General features: G+C 37.1%; 1 protein-coding gene across 1 annotated transcript; it reads left to right on the top strand.

Annotated features, from left to right (window-relative positions):
- Positions 1-376: 376 nt before the first annotated feature.
- Positions 377-10,278, top strand: LOC105749194 (zinc-alpha-2-glycoprotein). Its single transcript, XM_012540811.3, has 5 exons — positions 377-556; positions 3,825-4,085; positions 5,184-5,450; positions 9,284-9,562; positions 9,701-10,278. The coding sequence occupies exons 1-5, from the start codon at positions 469-471 to the stop codon at positions 9,829-9,831; spliced, it is 1,026 nt and encodes a 341-aa protein (XP_012396265.1). The 5' UTR covers positions 377-468; the 3' UTR covers positions 9,832-10,278.
- Positions 10,279-22,183: the final 11,905 nt, after the last annotated feature.

Below are 22,183 nucleotides of genomic sequence, written 5' to 3'. Positions count from 1 at the left end.
TTGACATATAAGAAAACAGAAAGAGATAAGAGACGTTCAAGAGACTGTCTAAGACAAGATTTGAATCCAGATCTCCCAAACTCTGGGCCCAGTACTTTATTTTCCTTCCCATCTAACATAGCTTTAATTCAACTAACAGTTACAAAGGCCAGCTGTGCCCATGGTACAACTGTAGCTTTCCAACAACAACAGAAAATGATAATATTCAAGGGTTTCCTGCTCTCACCACAAACTCCATTTCACTTCCACTTTTACCCCTGCTAGCCCGTGGCAGATTTTGCCTGGTGACAAATGCCCTCCCTGGCAGCAATAGGAAGGCAGAGTCTTGGCAGAGCCAATAACAAAGCAAGGAAGCCCTTGGGTATAAAGGAGCTTCTTTCCCTATTTAGAAACCTTTAGGCAAAGGAGGGCTTATACTTTGGTGGCTCTCTTAAGTGGAGTGAATCTGAAGAGATACATACAGAGAAGATGATGAACTGGAGAAGGGAGAGTGGGTCATTCTCTTCTTGGCTACTAATTCTGGTGGTGCTATTTGCTCTGAGGGGAATCCAGACAGGTGAGTCTGGGTAAATTGGGAAGGGAGGTAGGTGGATTTGACATGAAAAACTTGGTCTGACCAGAGAAACACAAATAATGACCTCCTGCCTTGGCCCATCATGGGGGAGATTCTGGTTGTTGTCAACCTTCTAGGAAATCCCACTCAGATGGAGGAGACAGTGATCATGATCTCAGGGACTTAACAGTCTGATGGAGAGACTGGATATAGAAAGGAGAAATATACAGGAGCAGAGAAGCAAGAATATAATTCGGAGCCTCTGGACAGAATTTTTATCTTGTTTCCTGGGGATAAATTTCAAGTGACTCCAATCAGTCTGAATCAGAAAAATTTTATTTGAGCCTTTCAAGGCATTTTGCTGGATTTTGTCCATATTTCAGCAAGAATCAATCAGTAAGAATTAATGAAGGTCAAGGACTATGACAGTTGGGGCAGCATAAATAATGGAGGAAGAGGAGTTTGACATTTTTCTTTAATGCGCTTAGATTTCAAAGGTCTACTGAGATAGGTTTGACTCATGTCTAGGGAAAAAGGGAAGGATGGGAGTTGTCCAGGTTATCATACCTGAACCAAAGCAGCCCCTTTGAGAGACTGAACAAAGAGATGGGCTATAACCCATATACCAATACAGTTATTGGCGGCCATAACAATGTACCAATTTGAGGGTTGAGTCTATAGTGATACACGCCGTGGGTTGTTATACCATTGTCTCTGTATACGTAAGGATGTTTTTTAAAATTTCTATGTCCTTTATGAGTCGGTAGGGAGCAAAGGATGGAGAACAGCCTGTGAGTCAAGAAGACCTAGCGTTCAGTATCACCTCTGAAACATATTAGTTAGTCATGAGACTGAGGGCAAGCTATTGAACCTCCCAGTCCCCAGGGAACTGACAGTAAGAAGCAGAGCAGGTACATTCCCAGCTATCTTACAGGTAATCCCTATGCTGATGAAATCCCAGGTACGGTTGGTTTTTTGAAGCTTCATTTACCTCGGTACAACATTATATGGCAGAACCCACTACTTTTTGACAGTAAGATGCCGCCAATGTTTAACTAGGACAAACTGAAATAGGGATGTGTTTCATTGAGATAAGCCAGAGAGAAGCTGGGGGATGGAAGATTTTTGTTGAGATTCATGAATCCAAGAGAACGTGACTTCTATTACCCCAGGCTAATAATCCTGATTGGGGCTGCTGGGATCTCTATGGGCCGAGGCTAGTCCTAGATTATTGGAAAGGAGATATTCTTCAAAAGGCAGTGAGGACTGAAAGGCATTTCCATCTATCCCAGGGATGTAGTCCATTAATTAATGTGGTTTTATTTTACTGGGTGATCTCATCAGCCTCACTTGATTAAATGATCAATGATTATCTCTATGCTGATGATTCTTAAAACTACTTAACAAGCTCTTACCTTTCTTCTGAACTCTAGTAATTCATTTCCAAAAGTCTCTTGGACATCTCCAACTAGATATCCCAAAGGATTCTCCCCCCTACCCCCCGCCAAGGCAATTTGGGTTAAGTGACTTGCCTAGGGTCTCAGAGCTAGAAAGTGTTAAGTGTCAAAGATCAAATTTGAACTCAGGTCCTCCTGACTTCCTCTATCCACTGTGCCATCTAGCTGCCCCCCAAAGGATTTGTAAACTCAACCTATCTGAAACTTCCTCCAAAAGCTCCCTTTTCCAAACATTCCTGTACCAATGAGGGCACCAACATCTGAACAGTCCCTCAGCATTGCCACCTAACCACCATTCTCTAGAGCTCATTCTGTCTCATTCTCCTGGACTGTTGTCAAGTCCTGTTGATTTTGCCTTCATAACATTTCTTGTATTTACTCCCTCCTCTCTCTTATCACTCCCATCTCCCAAGCCTCCTGTTGCCCAATGTCAGCCCTATCATTTCACACCTGCATTATTGTAACAACCTTCTTGTTCTTCCTGTTTCAATCTCCAGTTCATTTTTTCTTCTCGGTGCCAGATTAATCTTTCTAAGCACCAATCTGACAGTGTCACTCCTTTAGTTAATAAATTTCCCTCATCTCCAAGTCAAATATAATATCTCTGTTTGGTATTTAGAACCCTTTATAACATGGCTCCCTCACAGGGATCCTTACACTTATTGATCCTTGATTTGTATTCAGTTCTTTGAAAGTCCTGATGGGAAGGTTGGCTATTGGTTGCATATTCTTTTTCTGAAGGAAAAGATCTGGAATTCCCCACCTGCTATATGTGTATCAGATTTACCATGATTACCATGGTAATTACCATTACCATATGATTACCATGGTCCCGCTTCCTGAAATCCAGGGGTGTTATATTCCTCACTTTTCCCAGCGTTCTCTAAAGTGTTTAGGGCTATCTAGGCTCTCAGTTAATGGCTCCAGCTCCACCAATGGTGTTTCCTTAATCATAGGAGGGAAATTTCTACAACTCAGTTTCATTTAATTACTTAACACTCAGATGAGTTTTTACAAAGGAATATTTACTTCAGAGACAGAACAAAGAGATAAGCATATGCTTCAATATGGGAGCATAATTCTTCCTTGCATCATTTCATATTCTGGGGTGGGGAAGAATATTAAGTTAATACCTTAATTCAATTCATATATAGCATAGTCCTAAATTCTGAGTGCAAAACTGCCCTTTGGCTAGAGTCCCAAGGACCCTGACTTTTCAGAGGTCAGAGAACTGGCTAGCTATCCATCCAACCTAGAATCTTGCCTTTAAGGTCATCATGGCTTGTTTCAGAGTCTGAGAGGTGAGAATTCCATCTTTTGTACCTAAAACAGAGAAGACCAGAAAAAGAAAAAACTCTATAAGTTCATTTTCCAGGGCCATGGGGTCTAAAAGGAGAGCGGAAGTCTTCATCAGTTAAGTTCTTTATGCCCATACTATGGGTGAACCTTCACCATCTCTGGATGGTGAGCAACAAAAAGCATGCAGGAAGGAGAGCAGGACATTTCAGTCTGCAACTCTGAAGAAGACAGACTGTTCTGGCTACATGTTCTATCAAAGGAGGCTTCTCTCAATTATGTGATTACAGGAAAATGCAGGATATCTCCTCCCAGATACAAGGTACCTCCTTCATGTGATCTAAGCATGCTCTAAGTCTAAATAATGAAGATATTAATTATTAAATTATTAAATAATAATTAAAATATTAACAATGAAAAGTAGGAATGGAAAATAGATGGGTGTGAGGAGATCCTACGCTTCTGAGCATCTCTCATTTCTAACCCCTCTTTTTCCTCTCTCCCCTCTGGCTATTTAGGCCACCACAAGAATGAGATAAAACACATTGCAGTGGGCACATCCAAAACTCTCTTGGACCTCACTGTTGTTGCCCTCATCGATGACATTTGGTGGGCTTCCTATTTCAAATCAAATCAACACATGGTGTTCAAGGCAGACTGGATCTCTGAGGTCCTGGGATCGAACTTAATTGAGGAAATGGAACATTTGCTAATAAACCACAAGGAAGATTTCCAGTTTGTCTTTCATTACTTGACAAGAAATGACACTGAGACAGAAGGTAAGTCAGTCCCATACAAATCTTGCCCTCATCCTTCCCCTCATTTTAGTTCATGTCCTGTCAACCAAGTCTGTGGACCAATCCCGAAGGACATGATCTATTAGAATAATATCCGTGAAGGCTTAAACCACTACTACTTCATTTGTAGGGAAAGAGCTATGAAAGATCCAGTCCTGAACCACATCAGCTTCTCACAAAAACAAATGCTCCATTGAAATCAGTTCAGAGACTTTTCCTTCAGCCTCAGAGTTTTCATTTTTCATTTCTTCCCAAGTTTCTTTAATTATTGTATGTGAACCCAAGATATTGAACTTCTTATCTATCATTGGTCCCTGAATTCAATGAAAAGTTCCTCTTGATTCTTTGATTCCTAATATTCTTCCTTCCTCCCTCTCTCTCTCCTCCCTCCCTCCCTCCTTCTTTCCTTCCTTCCTTCCTTTCTTCTTCTTCTTCTTCTTCTTCTTCTTCTTCTTCTTCTTCTTCTTCTTCTTCTTCTCCTCTTCCTCCTCCTTCTCCTCCTCCTCCTTGTCCTCCTCCTCCTCCTTCTCCTCCTCCTCCTCTTCCTCCTCCTTTTCCTCTTCTTTTCCTCCTCCTTTTCCTCCTTCTCTTCTTCCTCTTCTTATACTCCTTGTCATTTTTCTCCTTCTTCTCTATTTTTCCTTGTTCTCATCCTCTTCCTGGCACTTGTTCTTAGCTTGTTCTTTCTTTTAAATCTCCCATTAATATATATATGTGCACAGAAATGTAGCTTATTCTTTGATCTATTTACAGAAGAAAAAGATCACAAATGGATTAAGAAATAATACAGTAGAATAAAATAAATAGAAATTAATATAAAAGACTGAATTACATTTTATTCCTAATTTTCTCAGTCCTTTAACAACTCTCCTTTCTATTCTTGCTAGGATTTCACCTGGGCTTGAATAATGAGGCTGCCTTATAGAAACTGGAATATTTATAACTCACTTATAGGTCACTCCCAAAGTTCTCAAGTCAAATAATTTTTTCTTCTGGGACACCACAACAATATTTTCCTCCATCAATTTTTCTCCATACCCAGTCTCCTCTCATAGTGTCCCAGGTTTCTTCTTTCCACAGGAAATCATACACTGCAGATTCAGTTAGATTGTGAATTAGATGGAGATATCCAATTGAGCAGTCATGTAAAGTATGCCTTTGATGGAGAAGATTTGATCAAGGTAGATGAGTTAGAAGGACAATGGGTGGTTCTGAACCCTAAGGCTCGTAACTTCAAATTGATTGTGAACAGCCCTTTCTGGACCGAAGTAAGAAAACGTTACATTAAGAGATATTGTGTTGGAGCAATGCAGAAAATTATTGGGAATTCAAACATGAAAAAGAACGGTGAGTACATTTCTCCCTATCCTTTACCAAGCCACTTCTTTCATCTTATTGTGTAGCTACTGGAGCAGTGCAATTAGGAAGTATAAGTCCTAAGATGCAGCTCTCTCTAACAAGAAAATAATACAAATAGTAGAAATGTGAAAAATTGTCTTTATTAATTTATTCAAATTATGGAAGTAGTACTCTGACACCTCATTATGGTATGGAATTCATGGTAGGTTCTTAAAGTCAACATTTTTGCCCCAATATTTTTTGAGTATAAGGAGTACTATTTGTTTTAGTTTTGTGAACATCCACATTCCGCAGATTACACCCCTTAATTGAAAATAATATTTAAATACTCAAATGCATCCGTGGTTCTCTTCATGTGGATTTTATCTCCAATAATGCAGATCATAATCCTCCATCATTACCCAATCTGATCAATTCTTGTCTCTGTCCTTCCATAAATTTGCCACAGAAATTTTACCTCATATGTTATTGTCATTTCTTGATTTTACTTTTTAAAATGAATGTTTCATTTGTTAATTAATATAAATATATTTTCAGAAGACTGAAAAATTTTGCCCTCTATGAAATATAACTAATCTTTTACTTGGCTTTCTATCCTTTTTAAAATTAGAGTTTTGTTTTTTTAACTAAAAATATATTTCTCTTTCTGCCATTACTTGCCAAAGTAAAAAAAAAAAAAAAAAAAAAAAAAGAAATTCCTCATAGCGAAAAACCAGAATCAAGCAAAACAAAATCTGTTATTGTCTATGTTAAAAAAAATAGTCACATCTGCACCCTGAATAATTCCCTTTTTATCAGAACATGGAAAGCATGCTTCATCTTCAATCCTCTGGAATCTTGAATTATTATAGAGTTGATTATAATTCTTATCTCTTTCAAAGTTGTCTGCACGGTCTTGTTGTTATTGTATAAATTATTCTCCTAGATAAGCTCATTTTATTCTTTTCCAGTTTTTAAAAGTTTTGATTTTAACGTGTTCATTCAAAAGAGTTTATTTTTAAAAATTTTATGTTATTGTATAAATTGTTCTATTTTGCTTACTTTTTATCAGTTACTACAAGTGTTTCTGTATTTCTGAAATCATGTATTTTCTCATTTCATTCAGCACAATAATATTCCATCACATTCACATTCAACAATTTGTTTAGCCACTTTCCAACTCACCCATGCAGCCAAGATTATAAGGGAAGCAGAAATCTGGGAAACAACTTTTACAGCCAGTGTTTCTGATATATGTCTCATTTCTAAAATACGTAGAAAACTAAGTAAGTCTATAAGAATACAAGTCATCTCCCAATTGATAAATGGTCAGAGTATATAAAAACAAACAATTTCTGAGAAATTAAAGCCATCTATGGTCATATGAAAAAGATGTTTTAATTTTCATTTTTCTAATCAATAATTATTTAGAGTATTATTTCATATTATCATAGATGGCTGCATTGGTTTTGTTTATGCAAATCCTTTCTAATTTAATGTAAACACAATTATCTATTTTGCATTTTATAATGTCCTCTATTTCTTATTTGGTCATAAATTCCTCCCTTCTCCAAAGATCTGACAGGTAAACTCTCTCTTGCTCTCCTAATTTGCTTGTAGAATCACTATGTCTAAATCATGAACCTATTTTGATCCTGTCTTGGTATTGGGTGTGATGTTGGTCTATGCTTAAATTCTGCCAAACCATTTTCCATTTTCCCCAGCAATTTTGTCAAGAGTGAGTTCTTATCCCAGAAGTTGAGTCTTTGGGGTTTATCAAACACTAGATCATTATGGTCATTGGCCATTGTGTTTTGTATACTTAACTTATTCCACGCTGTCTATCATTCTATTTCTTAACCACTACCAAGTAGTTTTGGTGACTGCTGCTTTATAATACAGTTTTAGGTTTGACATGGCAAGGCTATTGTCTATTGCAGTTCCCCCCATTCCCTTGATATTCTTGACCTTTTGCTTTTCCAGATTAATTTTATTATTATCTTTTCTAGTTTTGTAAAATGATTTTTTTTTGGCATTTTGACTGATATTGCACTGAATAAGTAGACTAATTTAGAGAGAATTGTCATTTTTATTAAATATATAACAATATGTATAGTAGTTCTTTGTGGGCAAAGAATTGAAAATTGAGATGTTCATTAGTTGGGGAATGGTTGAATAAATTCTGGTATGTCATTGTGATGGAAGAATATTGTGCTTTAAGAAGTGATGAACAGAATGTTTGCAAGAGAACCTGGAAAGACTTACATGAACTGATGCAAAGTGAAATCCAATGTGTACAAAGTAACAGCAATATTGTAAGTTAATCAGTTGTGAATGATATAACTACTCTCAGCAATACAATGATACAAGATAACTCGGAAGGATTATGATGAAAAATACTGTCCATACCCAAAGAAAGAACCGATGGTATCTGAATGCAGATTAAAGCATACTTTTAAAAAATTTCTTTAATTTTTTTTTGCCTCTGTTTTCTTTTACAACATGTCAATTTTGGAAATGTTTTGCATGGGTATATATGTATAACCTATATCAAATTGCTTACATTCTCTTTTCTTTTTTTTCTTTTCTTTTTATTTTTTAATAACTTGTTATTAACAGAACCCATGCCAGGGTAATTTTTTACAACATTTTCCCTTGCACTCACTTCTGTCCGATTTTTCCCCTCCCTCCCTCTCCTTCTGCCCCAGATGGCAAGCAGTCCTATACATGTTAAATAGGTTACAGTATATCCTAGATACAATATATGTGTGCAGAACTGAACAGTTCTCTTGTTGCACAGGAAGAATTGGCTTCAGAAGGTAAAATTACCTGGGAGAAAAACAAAATGCAAGCAGTTTACATTCATTTCCCAGTGTTCTTTCCTTGGGTGTAGCTGCTTCTGTCCATCATTGATCAATTGAAACTGAGTTAGATCTTCTCTTTGTGGAAGAAATCCACTTCCATCAGAATACATCCTCACACAGTATTGTTGTTGTATATAATGATCTCCTTATTCTGCTCCTTTCACTTAAATTGCTTGCATTCTCAAAGGAGGTAGAGGGTTAAAAGGGGAGAAGTAAATCTGGGATTTAAAGTTTTTTAAATGAATGTTAAAATTGCTTTTACATATAACTGGAGAAAAATAAAATATTAAATAGAATGGAAAGAAAGGAGACTTTTTTTTCACATATAAGTAACAATCTTATCAACTTGGAAATTCTGTGGTTCTCTATTTCTCTACAAGCAGGAGACATCAAACCAACTGCAAGAGGTGATAAGAAATTAGTGTTATAAGAAATTCAGACTACAGTATTCTTTAATATTTCAATACTTCAATTATATATCTATGATTACTTAATAATAATTTATTTATAAATAACATTTATATAGTACTTCCTATGTGTTTGACACAGTGCTAAGTGATAAGTCCTTGACTAATATTATTATATTTGAGTTTCACAGCAATCCTGAAAGGTAAATACTATTATTCTGCCCATTTTACAGAAGAGGAAAATAAGGCAAATCAAAGTCAAGTAATTTGTCCTAAGTCACATGACTTTTAAATCTCTGAGAATGTCTTTAAACTCTTCCGTCCCCAGTCATTCCATTCCAATCCCTAATAGCTCATCTTCATAAACAACAAAAATGACAAAACAACATAATACAATAAAACACAAACAACAAAAACATGTGGACAGGACAGGATATTAGACACCAAGGAGAGACATAGAGAGACGACTGATATTGCTGGAAGAAGGAAAGATCTGAGGGCTGGTCAACTAGGAGTAAGGGAGGAATGGTGGATAAGGGGACATGATGTCTTTTTTTTCTTTTGTCTTCAGAATCACCTGAGGTGTATGTATCCCAGCAAGATTACCCTGATGGTACTACTAAGCTTTCCTGTACAGCTACAGGCTTCTACCCACAACCCATTCTGTTGCACTGGAAGAAGGGTACTGATGGTGCTATATGGGGGAAAGAGAGCTCTAGTGGCACCCTGCCTAATTCCGATGACACCTTCTATCTCCGAATCTCCCTGGAGATCCAGCCGGGAGACTCTGTAACAGATTATGCTTGTATAGTAGAGCACAGTGAGCTGGAGAGACCAGTTGTGTATCCTGGTAAGTTTCTCAGCCCATATTCATTCCTGCCTGCAAAGGCCCAAGGGCTAAATGCCCACTGGTCATTCTCCCTATTGCACCATGGAGAAATTGTATTCTCTCCATCCCATTAATTTGTTGGCTCTTCTCCTTTTACAGTCCCTAAGAAGCCCTACAAGAAGAATTTTTGGGTTGTTGCCCTGAGCATCCTTCTAGGAGTCATTCTGACAGTTGGTTGTCTTGTGGTCTTCATCCAGTGGAAGAAGAGAAAGTCAGGAATGTATTGTTAGGTGAGAGGGGAAGGGATAGGAAGAAGAGAACACAAAAGAATAAAATAAAGTGTTATTCTGAGGTCGATGTTAATAATTGTATACTTGATGAAAAGAAATCCCAAAATATAGAATCTCAGAGTAGGAAGGCACTTTGAATGCCATTCAAACCCTTAAAAGAACATAATTTCTCTGTCTAATATTCCCAACAAATGATCATATATCCTGGACTGAAGACTTCAAGTGACGAGGAGGTCACAGCCTTAATTTTTTTTTTACTGCTATATTTCTTGGAAAGGAAGCCTGGCTTTGTGGATGGAGAATACCGGGGGTCAGGTCCAACTTTTGACACAAATTGGTTGTATGTTCCTGGGCAAATGACTTAACTTCTCCATAGCTTAGGCTAGTCTCTAGTACTGAAAGATCGAGAGAAGATGTTAACTTCCATTGGTAGAGAGAGTTTTCTTACCACTATTTAGCAGAGTGTCTGACACAAGTCTGTAATAAAGGCTCTTTGTATACAAAGTGACCTGGACCTTCCTTTACCAATAAAATCACAAGCACAGACCCCATATTTTTGTTTTATTTGTACATCAGCTGTAGATACTACTACATTCCTCACTGTATTCATTCTCTGTTTTCTCCTAGAAATGCATCCCTTTTAATAAGGAATTTAAAAAGGAGGAGAGTAATGGTTCAAAACTAACCAATACACTGATTACATAGAATGTCAAAAGTCACTACCTCCTGACTTTTGGATAGTTTTTGGCCTTTTGGGCAGTTTAGATTTTCAAGTTGTTATTTTTTTAATACAAGGAGGCAGAATTTTTCTCTATTTACCTTCCAGTCATCATTCCTATTTCTTTCCTCTGGGATTGAGTAGAATAATTTTAATTACTCTTTTGAATAAAAGAACTGTAATAAAAAGAATTTTAAATTCAAAAGAAAGGTAAAAGAACAAGCTGGATCAATATATCCATGGAGACAGATTCCATTAAAATATAAAAGAAGATGAGAAGGAGAAGGAGAAAGAGTTGGAGGAGAATCTGGAAGATGAACACTGGAAGAAAAGTTACAGAGAGCAGCAAATCGCTGGGGGATTTGAAAGTTTAGATGAGTGCAATATGGCACCAAAAATATGAACAAGAAATTCAGTTGCAATAAAAGAGACTGGTGATTTAATTGGCAGGTGAGACAATGTGGTGATGAAGGTGATTGTTCCCACAGTAAGTTTCAGCCATTGCAAGATATCTCTTCCCTCCCAGTTCCCCACATGTTAGAAAACTTGCACACATAATTTGTGGTAATTGTATTTGTGCTTTCCTCTCTGTGTTTGTTTAAGGAAAAAAAAACCTAAAAATCAGTCAAAGCGGAATGGTTTTGAAGAATAAGAAAGTGTCCATCTAGTTCTATTCCTTCAAGTCCCATCTAGAGTCTTCTATTTGGTTCTGGGAACATTCAAGAAAGGGCAAAGTGTCTGAAGGATTTAAAGTAGGAAGAAATGGAAATATACATTTATTATACATCTACTATAATCCAGGCCTTGTATTAAGCCATTGTATTATATTATATTAAGCCATTTTACAAATATTCTCTCATGAACCCTATGAGGGTGAAGTAGATACTATTATGATTTATGTTTGATAGTTGAAGAAACTGAGGCAGCCAGAGGTTAAGTTATGAGGACCACGTTAGCACCCTGGATATCTTAGAATCAGCCAGAATCGGGATAAGCAAAAGTCCTTAGTCTTTATTCTTGGTCTTTAGGGGTAGAAGTGAACAAGATGGATGCAGGACCTTCCTTCTCTTCCTCTACAGTCAAAGTGACCCTGGCTTGTCTCACTCCACCCCCTGATCCTTCCCACAATTCTCTGTATACAACAAAAGATTGAACCAGCACAGAATAGTGGGAAGGGCCATTTTCCAAGCATATGCTAATAGAGTATTGTCCAATAGGTAGTTAGCCTTAAGTGCTAGATTGTCTGTCCTCAGTGCATCAACTGGGGGAGGGGGATGGTGTTCAGCCCTTTACATAAGTGATTTGTCTAAAGTTACATAGCCCCTAAATATCCGAGGCTGGTTTTGAACTTAGCTAAGTTCTGGTTTCAAGTCCATTGCTTTCTCAATGGATTCACTGCATCAAGAAGAGAATCAGACTTTCTCTTTTTGGGCCTAGCAATAGGAACAATTGGTGGAAGCTTCAAAGAGAAATTTAGCATGATAAAAAGCAAGGGTTTCCGACCATTTGAGCTATCTTCATTGAGATAGGCAGCCTTGGGAGGCAGTGAGCTGGTTCCCTTCTATGAGAAGTCTTCAAACTAAGGCTGGCAGGCCAATTAAGGAGAGAACTCTTGTTCATGTATGAATGGGGCTAGATGGCTGCCAAGGTTTTTTCGTAATCTGAAATTCTGTGAATTTGTTCTCGGTACTCTTGGTTCTTAGAACATGCAGTCTTCTGGAACTTTCTTTTTGTGATTTATGTCAAAATTGAGAATGGGGAATACAGGGAAGACATGTTGAAAGGAAATGAACTGGGATGGTATAGACAGAAGGCTCCTGGGCAAAGGAGAAACCTTATTACCAGAAAAAGAAGGTGACTGGAGAGACGGATGAACTAGTCTTAGTAATTCCTAAACTTTGATTTCATTCCCTTTCTTTATTTTTTCCATTAAGATGAGAAAGAAGAAATGGATGTGAGGATTGGAGATGAGTTTAACCTAGGAATCTTTTTTCACAGGGACAGCTTTACAAGCTCTACTTGGACTTTCTTCTTCTTTTGCTTCTCCTGTTATTCATCATCTCCAGTGAAGGAATTCATCAACTCCCAACCCTGACACAGGGCTGTCACCATCTCTCCTGGCAATCTCCACATATTTGTCAGAGGGTCATTTGTTGCATATCTAACCATAATCATGATCCTATCTCTAAGTCTCTAAGTGGCCTTTCTGTATAGGAGACAGATCTGGGATGGGACATCCTTCATTAAATGTGAGACACATTTTCCTTTGACAATGGGAAGAATGAGATCCTGGTCACAAGTTTAAGTGATGGAAAATGTAGAGAATAATCATGGAGATTGATTGGATGGAGAACAAAACTTTCAGAAGTGAAAAGATTGATATATGTGTATGAAAGAAGAAACTTAGTTCTTTGTTAGGGAAGAGAGTAGAGAGGATCATTTCCTCTCCTTCTTCACTGTAAGCAAGCATTTTGGAAGGTTATTTTTGAGAAGCGTCCAGATAAGATCAGCCATTGTCTTCTCTGGGCACCCCTGTGAGATGAAGTCATTGATTACTTCTTCCAGCAAGATGAATGTTCTCTTTGGGTTGAGTCTTGGTTTTCTTTTAAATACATTTGTATTGATACATATATTTATAAAACTTTAGACTGCCTAGCTTTCTCCCTTTATCATTCTAGTCCTCCTTCCCACTCCAACCACTTCTCCAAGATGGCCAAGAACCATCTCTCATAAAAGTTGTTTTTTTTTTAAAGAAAAAAATATAGGGGCAGCTAGATGGTGCAGTGAATCAAGCAAAATCCAGTCTCAGATACTCGACACTCCCTAACTGTGTCACCTTGGGCAAATCACTTAACCCAACTGCCTCAACAAAAAAGGAGAAAAAATTAAATGGACAAAGAGAAGAAAAGTTTCAATGAAACTGATCAATACATTGAATGAACATCTTACAGTATATGCATTCACTCATGGACATCCCTACATCTATAAAAGAGTGGGGGAACTATCTTCTCATTTATCTTCTCTGGGAGTGTACATATTCTTTTCAGTTTCAATAGTATTTTATTTTTCCAAATACATGTAAAGATAGTTTTCAACATTCATTTTTGTAAAACTTTGTATTCTAATTTTTTCTCCCTTTCTGCTTTACCTTCCTCCTCTCCAAGGCAGCAAACAATCTGATATAGGTTAAATCTCTGCAGTCCTTTTGAACATATTTCCATATTTGAAAGTGTTGTGCAATAAAAATCAGACCAAAAGGGAAAAAATTCATAAGAAAGAATGAATGAAGAAATAAAAGGTGAAAATACTATGCTTTGATCTCTCTCTGGATGTGATCAGCACTTTTCATCTCAAGTCTATTGAAATCGCCTTGAATCATTACATTGGTAAGAAGAGCCAGGTCCATCACCATTGATCATCATATAATCTTGTTGTTACTGTGTACAATGTTCTCCTGCTCCTGCTCCCTTCACTTGCACCACTTCATGTAAGTCTTTACAGGTTTTTCTGAAATCAGCCTGCTCCTTATTTGTTTTAGAACAATGATTTTCCATTACCTTCATGTACCACAACTTATTCAGCCATTCCCCAACTGATGGGGAATTTCCAGTTCTTTGTTACTACAAAAAGAGTTGCTATTAACATTTTTACACATATAGAAAGATCCTTTTCCCTTTTTTTATTATCTCTTTGGGATACAGACCTAGTAGTGAGAATGCTAGATCAAAGGGTATTCACAGTTTGATAATTCTTTGGGCCTAGTTGCAAATTGATCTCCAGAATGTTTGAATGATTTCACAACTCCACCAACAATGTATTAGTGTCCCAGTGTTCCCACATCCCCTCCAACATTTGTCATTACTTTCCTGTCTCAGCCAATCTGAGAAGTGTGAAGCAGTACCTCAGAGTTGTCTTAATTTGCATTTCTCTTAATTAGTAGTGATTTAGAGCATTTTTATATGACTAGACATAGCTTTAATTTCTTCATTTGAAAATTGTTCATATCATTTGATCCTTTATTATTTGAGGAATGATTGTATTCTTATACATTTGATTCAATTCTCTATATATTTTAGAAGTGAAGCTTTTATCAAAAATATTGGTTGTAAAAAAAATTTCCCCTAGCTTTCAGCTTTGTTTCTAATTTTTGTTGCATTGGCTTTATTTGTGCAAAATATTTTTAATTTAATCAAAATTATCCATTTTGCATTTTATAATGTATTCTAGTAATTCTTCCGCCATAAATTCCTCCCTTCTCCAGAGATCTGACAAGTAGACTATCCCTTGCTCTCCTAATTTGCTTATAGTATCACTCTTTATGTCTAAATCATGAATCCATTTCAACCTTATTTTAGTATAGGATGTTAGATGTTGGTCAATGCCTAGTTTCTGCCATATTATTTTAGTTTCCCTAGCATTTTTTTGAAAATAATGATTTTTTTATCTCAAAAGCAGCAGTTTTGAGGTTTATCAAACAATAGATTACTATAGTCATTGATTATTGTGTCTTGCATATATAATCGATTCAACTGATCCACTTCTCTAAGGTTTTGATGATCACTACTTTATAATTTTAGGTCTGGTATAGTTAGTCCATCTACCTTTGCATTCTTTTTCATTAATTCCCTTGGCATTCTTGACATTTTCTTTTTCCAGATGAATTTTGTTAAAATTTTTTAGCTCAATAAAGTAATTTTTTGGCAGTTTGATTGGTTTGGCACTGAATAAGTACATTAATTTAGAAAGACTTGTCATTTTTATTATATAGGTTCTCTATTGTTTTTGATAGCAATGGGTGCTGTATTTTCTCAAAAACTTTTTCTGCATCTATTGAGATAATCATGATTTCTATTAGTTTTGTTATTGCCATGGCCAATTGTGCTGATAGTTTTCCTGAAATTGTATCAACCTGACATTCCTGGTATAAATCCAACTTGATCAGAGTATATTGGTGACCAGTTGCTATTATCTCTTTGCTGATGCTAACATTTTTGCATCAATACTCAGTAAGGAAATTGGTGTACAACTTCCCTTCTCTGTTTTGGCCCTTCCCAGGATGGAATGTGGTTGATTTGAGTCAAGAGCCAGATCTTTCTTTTTGGAGGACTCCCTCTGGGCTAGGAGCCACACATTCTGTCTGGAAAACCCAGAATCTTTGATCTAAGAGGGACTCCAGAGGCCAGCAAGTTCAATCACCCCAGGACAATAATGTCCTTACCAATAGACTTGACTAGCTTATGTTGTATTGAGGGAAATAATAGATACACATATAAATGATAATTATATATACATATATGTACACACATAAGTAAATATATATGTAATAAATATACATACATACTCACACAAACACACACAAATTAATTTCATGAGTTTTGGGTAGATATCCATTGAGTCAATATTAGATTGTTGGGACACATGGTTGGTTTTACATAAACCCCTTTATAGTCATAGGTTTTAGGGGATCTCTTGCAGTAAAGTTCTGAAGCCACATAGTAATTGTTTGAAGTCTGGTTGGACTAATTCATACAGGAGTCCTGTTGTCTTGAACCACAAACTCCTGTGGACTTTCAGGGATGCTTTCCTGAATAGGGATGGGATGAGAAAGCAGTGGGATGACAAGAATCAAAGAGAAGATCAAGTTTGGATTTTCTTCATTCTTCCTTAGACTCAGAACACACCTATTATTTTCTGATGTCCTTGTTCTGACCCTGATATTAAAGCAATTTTACTCCTTTCAGTTCTCACCAATCTCTATCCTATAGGTTCCTCTCCTGAGACCTGGCATCTTCTCTTCCAATTTCAACTTCTGGGATGCTGTGCTGGGATTGTCTAGAGACAATCATCAATGTAATGAACACAGCCTTGGATCAAGGGAAGTGATTGTGGTGAAAATTTACCATGGACTTTAGGCTGTTAACAGAATTTTACTCTATTAGTTTCTAAACTGGCTAGGCCTAGAGACAGTTATTTAAAGATCAAGTAAGGGCTTAATTAATCACTTTCAGAATGAGGAATATAATTTGTAACCCGGAAGCTCTTTTGGGAGGGACACCTCTACCTGTTGCAGGAAAGGTGGACATTTTATGTACAAATCATAAATGGGAAGGGAAAAGAAAGGTGGATTACAATACAATCATTCACAGGATTTGATGGGTTTCCCAGGACAAGCCCATCAATAGAAGACAATACAATTCTTGGAATGTTTCAAAAATTGAGGGTTGTGACCACCCTCTTCCCAGGGCACAGAGCCAGAGTTCTGTGACAGGAAGTTTTCTGTAGCTCTAGATTCACTTCACTTATTGTACACAGGTATGGTATAGCACAAGAATATAGCCATTGTCAGAATTATCACAACTTTCTGGACTTCAGTTTCCTAATCCATAAAATGAATAATTGAACTAGATGGTTTTGAAAGCTCTTAGGACCTCACCTAACAATGACCCTTTGAGGCTGTTCCCTTATCCCATGTACCAGTCAAGACTAGTTTTGTCATAAGGAGGATTTGATCACTACATAGGTGTAAGTGCTAGAAAATTGACTTTTTATTGAGTGGGCAAGAATTACACTTACAGAGAGAAAATTGGGAATGACCCATAATCCATTGTTATTTGATGTGGCTAGGGAGTCTGGAAGTAGTATCCATTTCCTACCACAAGAGGGAACAAAATAAGAGAGTATGAGGACAGCATCATTCACTTTTTTCCTTATTAGCATATTACCAGTGCCACAAAAATATGAAGTGAGATCCAAGCAGGATTTCTTAAGAAAGAGGAGCAATTTTATTTGCCAGTGCCTACTTTATAGTAAGCACTGAATAAATTCCTGTGGATTTCACTTGATTTGGAGAGAGAATTTTACAGCTAAGACAACAGTCATCTAGGAGCAGGCTCTATAAATAGCCCAGTGAGGGATATGATTCTAAGCAGGGAAAATTAAATGCTCCAAACAGTTTGCAGTCCTCCTCCCCTCCCCCTTTCCACTCACTGTGGAATACTTGATAGAGAGTTGGTTTGGGGACTAGGTTGTGACTGATAAATGACAAACTAATCTTATGATCTTTTTTTTCTTTTTCTTTTTTTTTTTTTTTAGTATTTCTTTTTTTTTAACTTTTTATTTTCAAAACCTATGCATAGTTTTTTTCAATATTCACCTTTGCAAAACCTTGTGTGCCATCTCCCCCCTTCCTTCCCCTCTCTTCCCTAGATAGCAAGTAATCCAACATATGTCAAACTTGTAATTCTTCTGTATATATTTCCACAATTACCTTGCTGCAGAAGAAAATTCAGATCAAAAAGGAAAAAAAATGAGAAAGAAAATAAAATGCAAGCAAACAAGAACAAAAAGGTGAAAATACCATGTTGTGATTCACATTCCCCTCTCTGGGTGCAGATGGCTCTCTTCATCACAAGACCATTGGAACTGGCTTGAATCACCTCGCTGTTGAAAAGAACCATGCCCATAAGAACTGATAATTGTATAAATGTGTTGTTGCTATGTACAATATTCTCTATGGTTATATTTTTCAAAGACAGTTGAAGGTTTAAAAATATCCTGTAAGTGGTGCCCAAATATCTCCAAACAAACAAAAAAACTATTGTCTTAAATTACAATTCCATGTTGACTTTGGGTAGGGATTATATTTTCATGCGTGATAAAGAGAGGAAGGGTAGGAGAGAAGGAGAGAGAGAGAGGAAAAGATTTCAGAGGAAAGGACTCCGTGTGCTAGTCAGCCCTTGATGCCCAAAGAATTTAACTTCTTGATACTCCTTTTACTATTATTTTCTTCATAAGCTAATATCTAGGAATGAGAAGTCTTCTTTTCTACTCGCAAATTTTTGGCTTTTGTGGTAACTGGGGTCCTATCTACCTCCCACATTAGAGAGGCTACTCAGAAGTTGGGGATTTCTTTATAGAGTAGGCTGCTGGGAGTGAGCCAATTTCTTACTACTCACTTCTCACTTACTCAAATTTTATGCCAATAAATTTGATAACCTAAGTGAAGTGGGGAAGTGAGAAAAACCATATGTCAAGTAGGTGGCCCCCAAGTAGGAAAACCCAGCTTTAGCTTGGGGTGGGAGGTTGGTGCAAAGAGGAACCTCAAAGGGGAAGAGCTAATTAAGGAAATCCATGGAAGATCTTAACCTTGTCCCAAAGTCATTGCTAGTGCTTCACCCTTATTCCCCATACTTTGAGTATTTTGGAGTATCAATATGTTTGTTTGTTATATCACCAGACTGACAAATTTTATCACCCTACCGATAATATTAATAATAATATTAATGATGGTTACAATTTATATAGCACTTTGAGATTTGGAAAGTGCTTTATCTTTGGGATGTCATTTCACCCTCACAACTACCTGGGGAGTGGGGGCTATGAATATCTTCATTTTATGGATGAGGATGACAAGTCACTTGTTATCACAGGATTTGTAAGGATTTGGGAAGGGATTGAAACTAAGGCCTCCCTCACCCCAAGATCAGTGTTCCATCCACTATTTCCTATTATGGTGGTGGTTGTTGTCCAATAGCTTTTTGAATTGTGTCTGACTTTTCATGAACCCACTTGGTGTTTCTTGGCAAAGATATTGGAGTTGGTTTATCATTTCTTCTCCAGTTCATTTTATATATCAGGAAAATGAGGGAAACAGGGTTAAATGACTTGCCCAGGGTGACCTAGAGTAAGTGCCTGAGGCTGCATTTGAATTCAGGTCTTCCTGACTTCAGGAACAGCACTCTATCCACTGCAGCACCTAGCTGCCCCCAAAGGCAACCCTCTAACTGGCTTCCTAACCTTAACAGTGAATGGGACAGACTGAGGAAAAACCTCTCCTAAAGATGTGGCTTTGATCTGTGCCTTAATTGTGACTTGAGATTTTACAATAACAAGGTAAGCTATAGTTAAAAAGCTGGAGATGTTCAATTGTCTTGGATGAATATTTCTCCTCCTGTTTCCTCCACCTCTTAATTAACATTTAAGTACTTGATGAGTAAAGATTTTGTTATTTACTAGGATACTTTTATGTATCTATCTGGGTTAGATTTCAGCATGACAATGGGAGTCAAGGGTCAAGGGGAGTGGGGGCTTCTGTGTTAGGCTCTATAGAATCTTGTGTTTTGTTGTTTGTCTTTGCACTCCTTTGCTGACAACATCTTGTCTATTGCCAGTTGCCCTTTCTCACAAGATTGTAATAACTCCTTTTTTTGCTTTTTACCTTGAGAGTCTCTGATTTTAATCTGGGTAAGGGTCGCTGTCCCATGTAACAGCATAGAGAAACAAGCCCAATGCCACAGGACAATTCTTCTTAATTCATTTCAACTCCTGTTTGTGATGTGTATACCTGCCTCCAAGGACAATATTTTGACCACCATCCCACCAGACCTTTCTCTCAAAGGAGCAACAATGTGGTGAGAGAAAAGACATTCACAAAAAGTAATTATGATCAAAAGATAGATGATAAAGTAAAAAAGAGATCTAGGAGAGGCTGAGAAATTTGATGAAATTTGATGAAAAAGGCCATTTTCCCTCAATTAATCAATAAACTTTTATTAAGCACTACTATGTGCCAAACACTGTACTATGCTCAGCAATTATTGGGCTCAGACCCAGTTTTATAGACTAGGTGACACCTGAGTTCTTCCTCAAAAGAAGAGAAAGCATTTGATGGAGTTCAGAGGCAAGAAGAGCCCATTCCACAAAATGGGGAGCAGCCCAAGAAACCATGTGGAAATGGGGGAGGCCATAGTTAAAGACAAGTGCTATTTTTTTTTCAGGGATGTATATAAAGGAGAGTAATGTGATAGAAAGTTAGATGTGTAGGTCAGAACCAGCCTGGCGGGAAGCTTCAATGCCAAGAAGCAGTATTTTAAAATCTTCTTATGGCATCCAATGGGAGTTCCCTGAGGGTTACCAGTAGTTTCAGAGTAGTCCAGGAGGAGAATTGCACTGCTGAAGGATGAAATGGAAAAGTGAGAGTGGAGCCAGGGAGCTCATCCTATTCATCTAAATAAGAATCAAAGAGGAATGAAAGAAGAGTTTGAACTTCAAATGGAGGAGGCAGACCAGACACTGGAGGAGAGATCTATTAAGGAGGCAGACTCCATAGAGTTTAGTAATAGATTAGATATGTAAGGTGTGTGTGTGTGTGTGTGTGTGTGTGTGTGAGAGAGAGAGAGAGAGAGAGAGAGAGAGAAAGAGAGAGAGAGAGAGAGAGAGAGAGAGAGAGAGAGAGAGAGAGAGAGAGAGAGAGAGAGAATCAAGATCATGATACTGGGAAGCTTGTAGTACCAGATACATGAACAGGAAAGGCTGACCCCAGGAAGAGTCATGTGTTGGGGATAGCATGGGTTCATTCATCTGGAGCTCAAAGTGACCTTAGAGACTCCCTAGTCTAACTTTCCTTATTTCATAGTTGAGGAAAGTGAGAGGATGGGGTCTGAACCCATGATTTTAATAGTAAGTTCATTAATATTTCCAGTAAATAATATTGTTTTTGAGATCTTCATGTCCTTAAAGATGCAGTTAGAAATAGAAATAGGAACTCCAGGTAAAAGGAATTTTTAAATTCAATTAAAAGTTAGTGAAAATAGTCATTTTTCTTCTTCATGATTTCCTGAAATTAAACCTTAGATTAAGAACTTTTACTATAAGAATGTCTATTCTCCAAATTTAGACTTTGTAATATGTCACATCATTATAATTAACTTTTGAGTGTAACTTATTCTTAATTGTAAGCATTTATTGTTATTATTGTTGTTTTTTGGAATGTTATATACCAAGTTCTCCTATTATTTATGGTAGAAGTTTTCAGGTCTTATATTTTCCTGGCTAATTCCTTAGTACTTGAACTACTTCTTTTTGGATGCTTTAAATACTTTTTTTCTTTCATGTGGGAGCTCTGAATTATGGCTTTGTCATTATTGTCACTTTTCCTTTTGTTGTTTCTTTCAAGAAATGATAAATTTTTGTTACTTTCACGTTTGCATTTGGTTTTCATTTAGTCCAGGTACATGTAATATTTGGAGGAAATCCATTTTACCTTTTTGAATCTCTGCTTGCAATTGTTATTCTCTCCTTTGGAGGAATTACCAGATTTGAGAGAATTTTTGATACTGCTGGGAGTTTGATTTATTCACTTCTCAAGCTTTAATGCCCAAATTAAGACTTTATATTATCAAGTCCAGGCTCCACTCTCTGCTGCACTTTTGGGTATTGAGAGAAACTATTATTTCTCTCTTGTATTTATTAACTAAAGACTGAATTAGGACCAAGGTTTTCCTCTCTTTTCTACATCCTCATTCAGAAATCAGCCTCCTATAGCTTTTTAACTACAGGGTTGATGCTGAGAGGGAGAACTCAGAGATATTCAAAAGTGAAAGTTAGGTGAATTGATGGATTCTGTCCCATACCTCAGACAGGTATTCTCCCTTTTGTTAAACAGGTAATATGGGTACAGATAATTTTCTTTGACCAAAACCAAGTGATCAGAATCGCATACCCCAAGTCTTCATTTGAATAGGTCTATCTCTCATCAATTGTTAACAAATCAAGGTTAATTTCTACCCTTAGGGGCATTCACTTTTTCAAGGGCATATAAGTATGAGTGGGCTCCATGAGGATCTTTGGTCTAAA

Source organism: Sarcophilus harrisii, chromosome 2, assembly GCF_902635505.1.
Source record: "Sarcophilus harrisii chromosome 2, mSarHar1.11, whole genome shotgun sequence".
Lineage (NCBI taxonomy): Eukaryota > Metazoa > Chordata > Mammalia > Dasyuromorphia > Dasyuridae > Sarcophilus > Sarcophilus harrisii.
This window is presented reverse-complemented; position numbering and strand designations above follow the sequence as displayed.

Coding starts and splice junctions, on each gene's coding strand:
- LOC105749194 (XM_012540811.3), top strand. CDS start 469: ATGATGAACTGGAGAAGGGAGAGTGGGTCATTCTCTTCTTGGCTACTA. Junction 4,086..5,183: donor AAATGACACTGAGACAGAAG/GTAAGTCAGTCC, acceptor TTCTTTCCACAG/GAAATCATACACTGCAGATT. Junction 5,451..9,283: donor TTCAAACATGAAAAAGAACG/GTGAGTACATTT, acceptor TTTTGTCTTCAG/AATCACCTGAGGTGTATGTA.